Genomic DNA, 9066 nt, shown 5'->3' with positions numbered 1-9066 from the left:
GAAACAGTAAGGACAAAGGTTCTGAGCCCAAGCTTTCTTGGCACTCATAAAAAACCGAAAGTAGACTGGTATGGCCAGAGCATAGCAAGGTAGCAGGAAAGTCATTGATGATGCAGTTAGAAAGGTGGCCTGGGGCAAGATAGCATGGGTCTTATTAGGTCATAATGAAGACCTAATGTTTTCACAGGAGACCATTTCCTGACCACTGAGAGCAGGATTGCGTATCCCTTACTCCCAGTCTCCTATAGTGCCTAGCACAAAGTTTTAACACCACATACACCCTACGTATGTTTGGTGGAATAAATGTCAAATAGGCACATTAAGTACACTCAGCCATGAAAAAACACCTATGTAATGTTTACTTAGATATTTTGGTAATTCTCTGCACAAATAAGCTTGTCATTGGCAGTCACCCAATTAAATCTCCTTCAGTTTAACTGCTGATCTTCAAACTTGGAACATTGCTGCTCAAGATAAGAGGTGATGTAAAGGTCGTAAGTTATGGAGCAGCAGTGGTGTGAGTCTATTTTGGTAATCATTTTGGCAAATTCAACAGAAACATTTGTTAAACAATCTGTTTCAGTATTTTAGAAAAAATTGGGTTATGGGTTGATTATCCTGGAAGTACAAAGGGAAGCTGCCTGCATGAAAAAGTCCACATATTGGTCAAAACATTTTTCCCTGCCAGATTCTCTAAGGAGAAATATGAAATTACTTAGTCTAGAAATTTTCTTCAATATACATTAATTTAGTCTTTATTTTTAAAATATGCCCCCCTCTTTTTTTTAAGGAAAATATTAAAATTATGGGATTTCTTTTTTTCCAGAGGCAAGAATGGCCTTTGACTCAAGGTTAGGGGAAGATACTCTCTAAAAGACATTGAGGGCTTTGTGATGGCAACAGGAAAAGCCCAAGAAAAGAGAGAACCTTGCTGAAGGATACGTCCCAGAGAGGAAAGAGTGGGCTCTGATGGGGGGAGGAAGGCAAAGAGTGAAGAAGATGAAGGAGACCTGGAAGTGACTATTATTTCAAGAGATGGCCCTGATAAGCTCATTGTAAAGCATGGATCATGGGCAATGACCTTTAACTGGACTCGGGTTACATTTGCTGTCAGTATTCAGTTGTCACGGAGACGGCCCCATCCTTTGGAAAGAATGTACAAAATATAGCTCAGCTGAAACTATGTCAGTAATAGCCTTCAGGTTTTCACTCTGTTCTTTGTAAAAGCCACGTAAGCATTTAGGGCAACTCTGCCTTCTAGATACCTACTAACTGTGGTCTTCAATTTTAGCCTAGTAGTGGTGGATGCTCAGATATGGAGACACGATGATTGTGTTGGGGGTGCATATGAAGGGAAAAGGGAAGGGCTTTATTTGGGCTAGTTTTTGTTTCATTGAGACAATTTCTAAGGGATTTTATTATCTTTACATAACTTTTTCTAGTAGCCCACAGGTATGTGTTCTTGTAGTTGTATTTTTAGTAGTTTCTTTTTCTGTTTTTCTCTTCTTCCTGAGAAGAGATGCCATCTTTCTTTTTTTATTTATTTTTTGTTAGAAAAGTTGTGGATTTGCAGAACAACCATGTTTCAATATCTGTTTTAAAAATTAATTGTATAATAGCATGATGGCCAAAGATATGTCACCTTTTTGAGGGAAGACATTTAATTGCTTCAGAACATCCACATTTTGAAAAATAAACATGTTTCTTTTTCTCCTTGCTCAATTTGACAGCATAAAGTAATTTATTTGTCGCTGTCATTTTTCTCCCCAATTTTCCTTAAGGGTGGGTTTTACAGTCTTTATATTCATGAAACTTTTCCTTATGTCTGAACCAAATCCCTTTCTGCTCTAATTTGAGACCAGCAACTCTGTGCAGTTGCTCACAATTGTCTATTGAATGGACAAATACTTGGAGTTTATTTTGAAAACTCATTTCAGCCTTCTCTTGACTGAATAAACAATCTGATCTTCATAACCCTCCTCAATGCCACGATAATACATTCATGTAAATGTACTCAGGTACCAAATTGGATACAGTTAAATAATTTCAGATCCCGTTCCAAAAATGCAATGCAAAACTTATTTGACTTAATTTCATTATCCCTTATATTTGGATGGCACTTTAAATTTACAAAGTACTTTTAAATAAAATAACATTTTATTCTCATAATAAAACTGTGAGATGAAATGTTGTTAAAATGTCTTTCTTTCTTTTCTTTTCAGATGAGACAATTGGATCTTGGACCTCACTGCCTGGAAGAGGGAAAGTGGAGATGCAAACCTTACTCTTCTGAGACAAGGATCAAGGGTATTTCTACTACTCAACAGCTGCCTATTGTGTGCAAAGTCCCATACTTTGGTACATTGCAAAGTTGCAAAGAATATAAAGATGAGTACCCGACCCCCCACAGTTCCACTTGCAGAGGTAAGGAAATAGGTCTTGGGAAGGAAATGGAAATGATTTGGGCTCTGAATGTTGAGAGTTTGGGTAGGTGGAGAAGAATGTTAGAAACATTCTGAGGCAAGTGGATCTGTTTAAGTGAAGCCATGTTGTGCAAAGTCATTTTATGCTCGGTTTATCTCTTTAAGAATAGAGAGCATCATTTGAGAGGTGATAAAGTTTCATGGTTAAGAATTTGGACTGTGGCATCCCAGAGGTCTAGATTTGTATTGTGGTTTCACCAGTCACTAGCTTTATGGTCCAGTGCAATTTGCTTCATTTCTTCATTTGCAATATGGAGGGATGAAATGAAATAATTCATTAAAACACCCACTATATAAGCTGTTATAGCACTAAACATGCTAAGGAGACCAATGTGTACCATGTAGAGAGAACAAAGGATAAACAGAGGTATTCCTAGCTCACTTCCCAGAACACCTTACCTCCCAAATGACATGATGCAAAGCATTCTTATCCTCCTCACTCAGTTCCTTGTTCTTGAAGATCACTCTAATTCTCAGTCTCATTTTACAAGAAAGGAGGTCAAAGAATGGTTTTGTGGATGGCAACTTATCCACTCTACAGAGATAACCTTTAGTTTTCACTGTTTAATATTAGAGTGTCCACTGGACCTAAACTTCTCACACAAGCAATCTAATACGATAGGAAAATGAACCAACTTCACAATTGGCTTACAGTACCCTTTCTTTTTGTATCAGAAAGCAGGTTCTGAGTATTTATTGGGCATGATTTGCCTTTTGTATCAATTGGAATAGCCATTTCTATAAAAATTCCCCTCTCATGTAGATCTCCAATCCTGATTAGAAATAAAGGCATGCATTTGGAGGCACAGCTCATTCACAGGGATTTGATCCTAACCCAGGTACTTCCAACAACATGTATCATGCAGGTGCAAGCCTTCCATTAGAAATCACCACATTTAGGGAACAGTAAGGAGAACTTTTGTTAGAGAAGTGGGAAAGATAGTATACCTTGCTGTGAGGTTGAGCAACTCCTCTATCTGGGGAGGAAGAAATAGTATCACAAATACTTGACCTCGCCATGTGTGAATGGTACAAGCCTTGAGGCTACTAAATAATCATTTAGTTCTTCCTCCTAATAGGCTAGTTAGTGTGCAGAAAAGAACATCAAATAGAATTTCAGGGTATGTGTATTAGTTTTCTATGGCCACAATATCAAATCACCACAAACCTAGTGAATTAAGACACTTCAACTTCACCTTATAGTTCTGTCGATGTGCAATGCCGGTCTTTCTGGGATAGAATCAAGGTGTCAGCAGGGCTGCATTCCTTTCGGAAGTCTTTGGAGGAGAATCCCTTTTCCACCTATTAGAAGTTGCCCTCATTCTTTGACTCATGGGCCCCTTCTTTCTCTCCCAAACCAGCAACAGCGGGCTGAGTTCTCACAGGGCACCACTCTGACTTCCTCTTCTGCCTCCCTCTTTCACTTTTAAAAGCCCTCATGATTACAGTGAACTCATCTGAATCATCCAGGTCAATTTTTTTATTTTAAGGTCAGTTGATTTGCAACCTTAATTCTCATTTTCTATGTTAACCTAGCATCCACAATTTCCAGAGATTAGGGTCATCTCTTCTTGGCTTCCCTTCCTTTCTAAGTATTGAACTTTCATTTCCAAAATGTCTCATGACAACAGAATCCCAACTCTGATCTAATTTAATGCAAAGAGATACATAAAGGAATACTTTAAAAATTCAAATCATCATTCAGTCTATCCAATTGAGTTAAGATCATCATAAAGGCGTAGCAAAAAAGATCATTAGCCATTAGGAAAATGCAAATCAAAACCACAGTGAGGTACAAAACAGACATTAGAGATGTTTCAGGAAAGTTACATTTAATTTAACAACTGTGGAAGTTGCATGGGTGGGATGCAACTCCATGAATTATGTTGGCAATATAATCTGAAATTTAGCAATTCTCCCGTCTGGAATATATTTCTGTTTCACTTATTGTTTTTGTCCTTCGTGAATATGTAAAAAGAAAAAGAAAAAATAACTATTTTTAAACTTTGTTCAGAGGTTGTTTAGATACCTGAAGATCCTTATCACAGTCCACTTTTGTTAGGTGTACCGGATGTAAGCCTGAGGAATATGGTACATATTTATAAAATTTGTGCAAACAGTAATGCCTGTAGAGTCTAACCTGGGTGCAGACTCTGTGTGTGTATGTGTGTGTGTGTATGTGTGTTTTGTTCCTCTAAAAATAGAATTACCAGAGAACCCTTTCCATATGGGACATCCGAAAACCCTGCCAAATCCAACCCTTTACAAATCACATAATCCCAGTTCCATTTAATTTTCTTCAAAAATTCAAATTTATAAACATCAGAAAGAACCATTAAAGGAAGGAAGAATGAAACTGGAATATACGTAACAAAGCACCTTGGGTGATTTAGAGTCAAGCTTCCCTAGAAAGAGGAGAATAAATGAATGAGTTTTTTATTATTTCCTTCCAGCATTAGAAATCTGTAAAACCAAACCAAATACACAAACTGATATTTGAATGTCCACTGAATCTGTAGCACCAACTTAGGCTCTGTGGTCCAGACAAGTAATGAATTTTGTGACTGGCTTGAAATATGCACATATGGCATCTATCACTGGGGGGTGGAACCATTTGACTTGCAAATGACTTAAGCTTCCCATTCACGCAGGGCTTCAAATGTGGACTTTTGGTGGTTTTCCCCAAACAAATGCTCAATAATACAATAGGAGTAAAAGATGCTCATCATTGAAATTTAAACTTCCATACCGTTACAGGCATTCCACCTATAGTGGACCTAAAATTAAATTTTCAAAATAAATCCTATAAAAATCTTATGAAAATCCCAATTCTGTTCCATTAACTTTGTATTAAAAGCATTAATTTTGAACCATAAACATTTAAACTATGCCACAATTTTTTACAACCCCGTTATAAAATTAGGAAGTGGGGTGGGACCTCACTCAACCTCTGGGAGGTTCCATACGTACAAAATCCTGTCCTGGCATCCTAGCCTTTCATTAAGAGCCCCAGGGCTCCCATGTGTAGCACTATGCCAGTGTCCAAAAAAACAGAGTCTGCCTTTATTGGCTCACTACTTTGATGGCCTTTGATCAGGCCATTGTACCAGAGCAGTCAAGATATAAGGCAAGATGTGGCCTTTCAGTAACCTTCCTTTTTTTGTGTGAGAGTAAGACAAGTTAATTGGGCTTCACAGTACAGATGACCCTTTCAAAGTCGGGTAAAATGAGACTGTTGTGCTTATCACAGGTAGATAACCATTAATATTGCTTGTACTGTCTATGGGAAGAGAAAGGAGCTTGTTTGTTTTAAATGTTTTTCAAGGAAGGCAACAAAGATTCCCGGGGGTTGCTGGGCCAGCTCCATCTAAGGAGACAATGGTGCCATTTGATGGGCTCAAGATACATTGAAAGGCAGAGAAAACACCCCTGTTGATATATTATTATTATAGATAACCTCTTCTTTGTCCTTTATTTCACATAATTGTCAAAGTTCAGACAGAGGGGCCCAGTGGATTCACTTTGGATCTCTCTTTAGAAAACCACATGTGCAGTGGGAGCACTCTTGCGTTTTGGTAGCCATGCAATGTCCTGGGCAATCTGCAGCTAATATTGTTTATACATTAAGTACCTTTTTGTTGTTGTTGCTCACAGTATATTCTGGGTTTGTTTTTCCTTTGTGTGAGCTTGATTCTCTTTATGATCTGCAACAATGGCTTTATATGTGTGCACTGAGGGAGAGTGAGATGATGGGATTCACTCTTCCCTTAGATAATGTTTCCAGGATTGGAAGACAGCACCGTCCTTCCCTCTCCCCAAGAGGAAATCTTAAATTTATTGGCTGTTCTCAGAGAGCTCTTTGGGGAAGTCTGACTTTGGTGCCCACTATTCTGTTTTCCCTAGTGCTTGTCCTGTTTCAGTTTTGGAAACTCAGAATCTACTTTAGAAAGAAAGAAAAGATAGGAGGGAGGGAAGGAGGTAGAAAGATAACCGGGCTGGTTTCGAAGAGATACTTAGGTGGCCTGCAATGCTGCCTTACAAATGCTGTCCTGGAGTTGAGGGCGTGACCTATTCACTGATGTCACGTGTCTTGTGTTTTTAACGAGAGATTTCCAAATAACTCCAACAATTCCCAGTAAAATAAGAAATTATTCTGAGTTTTGTTGCCTAGCACTAACGGAATTTCATGGCTTCAGAAAAAAAAAAGGTCAACCTATTTATTCTTCTAAGCTTTGTAAACTGCTAGCATTCCTTTTGGAGAACAAACTTGCAATGCATACCAAATGCCAGACTATAATCTTATTCCTAGGAATATATCTTAAGCAAATAATTCAAGAGGAGAAAATCACATTATTAGGAAGTATTTATTGCCAAATAAAGACATATGCTTAGAGCAGCATTATATATAATATCCAAAACTAGAAAGACTCTGAATTTGCAGCAATTAGAGAATAGTTGAAAAATGAAATATCAATACCGTGGCCTATTAGGCTACCGTGAAAAGAAGTGTGATAGATGAACATGGAAAAATTGTTATGAAACATCAAGTATAAAACCTATGTAAAACTCTGCATATGCAAAAGACTATAATCATGGAATAATTTTTATGTGTAGTGAAAGGGTCTATAAATAAGTGGAAATAAACTCTATGGGTTTGTCTTTGTCTTTAAGAATTTCCTGGTACAATACTTCAAAGCTGATTTAATCATAAATGATTTTCAATAAAAAGTTCATATTTATTGAATGAGTACTTGTTGCCTGAGGTACATTTTTGTGTATCTTTTATTATAGAAGGGGGTTCTAGGAGATGCCTTTAGTTTGGACATCAAACTTATTCCATAGAAATTCTTCCATCAGAAACAGTATAAAATGTGTTCTCAATATGTTTGATGAGGTTAAGATGCTAGATTTGGCGTCATCCCTTTGGGGAATGAACAATGGATAAAATTTTTTTCATCTTACAAACAAATATTAGCAACTGCGGTTTCAGAAAAATAGTGAAAGTGTCCTATAGAGGTCAACAGAACCAGTTCTCACTCATTTTTAAAATTACTTTAAGGCTCTTAATATTGTTCCAAATTTAATAAACAAAATAAACTCTCTTAAATATATTATGCATCAGGCATAATCTTATTAGCAAAGCAAAATTCGTTTTTCTAAGGCCTGTTGGTGACAGATGTGCTTGGATGAAGACATTTGTTTGCTTTTTGTTGTTTATGGAAGTCTGTCTCACTATCTTTATTGTAAGCTCATTTGAGGATAGATAATTTACTTTTGGATTATTTATATGCATGCTTTCTTATCTCCAGCATCTAGCAAAAAATATTTGTACAAGTGACAGATAAATAGGCCAAGACAAATTTTAAACATATATTTTCCCCATTTAATTTCTACATGCTATGTTATATTAGAATTTGTTTAATAAAATAACACTATCGTCTTTGATAAAAAGCCAAAAGGAATTCATCATATGTTGAATGAGCTAGTTCACATGGAGAGCCCCAGGAAAAATGTCTACTTTCTATTTCATATACCTCTGGATTGTTTTAAATTGTTTGCTACAAAAATATATATTACTTCTGTAATTTAAAAAATAGGAGAAAAGAAAAGCCAACAAATTTGGGGGTGGGGGGGCAGCGTGAACATTTGCAATTCGGGAATTTGTCATCCCTAAAGGGATAAGGACAAAGGAAGTTTCTAGGGTGCTGAAGCAGGGAAACAGTTTAATGTAAATTTGAAGGTTCACATAGCTAGAAGTTAGAAAAATGCTGTTGACCCAGATCTCCTTACTCTTTTGTTAAAGTGATTGAAAACTGCATGTTTTCCTATTCCTTTAAAGTAATAGATTATTTTTACAAGAGTTGGCAGGGGGAGGGATCAAGTTTTCTTTTCACTTCTTGAGAATACGTATGTCTTATAACTTCCTTCAGGAGATGGGAGGAAAAAAATATCAAAGGCAAGGGAGAAGTCATAGCCCTTCTCTCTTTTCCTCCAACAATACTGTTTCTGGTTTCATAAGAATAGATAAGATCATCTGCTGCCACACTTACCTAAAGTTTCAGAACTGTGGCTAAACATTGAGGACATTTCGCTCTACAATTCAATTTATGGTAAATTTAAAACGAGTTCAATATTGATTCTCCTTTTTGGGGCTGTTCTAGTTTGCTAGCTGTTGGAATAAAACACACCAGAGACAGATTGGCTTTTAATGAAAGGGGATTTATTTTGTTAGTTCTTCAGAGGAAAGGCAGCTAACTTTCCACTGAGGTTCTTTCTTACGTGGGAAGGCACAGGATGGTCTCTGCTGGCCTTCTCTCCAGGCCCCTGGGTTCCAACAACTTTCCCCGGGGTGACTTCTTTCTGCAGCTCCAAAGGCCTGGGCTAAGCTGCGAGTGCTGAGATGAGGTATGCCAAGCTGCTTGGGCTGTGCTACGTTGTGGTCTCTCATTTAAGCACCAGCCAATTAAGTCAAACATCATTCATTGCAGCAGGCGTGCCTGCTATCGACTGCAGATGTAATTAGCAACAGATGAGGTTCACATGCCATTGGCTCATGTCCACAGCAACAGAACTAGGTGTTTCT

The 9066-nt window shown here is 37.5% G+C and overlaps 1 protein-coding gene across 2 annotated transcripts in view; it reads left to right on the top strand.

Moving 5' to 3' along the window:
- The first annotated feature begins 212 nt into the window (after positions 1-212).
- The window catches only part of PREP (prolyl endopeptidase), a 166554-nt gene continuing 157700 nt past the window's right edge, over positions 213-9066 (top strand). The window contains exons 1-2 of one of the 2 annotated variants that reach the window (XM_077162524.1): positions 213-480; positions 2223-2424. In XM_077162524.1, the coding sequence (XP_077018639.1) occupies positions 2389-2424 (36 nt within the window). In that variant the 5' untranslated portion in view covers positions 213-480; positions 2223-2388. Of the gene's footprint in view, positions 518-2222; positions 2425-9066 lie in introns of both variants that reach the window. The other variant, XM_077162523.1, reaches the window with a different exon arrangement.

Source organism: Tamandua tetradactyla, chromosome 5, assembly GCF_023851605.1.
Source record: "Tamandua tetradactyla isolate mTamTet1 chromosome 5, mTamTet1.pri, whole genome shotgun sequence".
Taxonomy (NCBI): Eukaryota; Metazoa; Chordata; class Mammalia; order Pilosa; family Myrmecophagidae; genus Tamandua; species Tamandua tetradactyla.
Note: the sequence above shows the minus strand (reverse complement) of the source record. Positions and strands in the feature narration are given on the sequence as shown.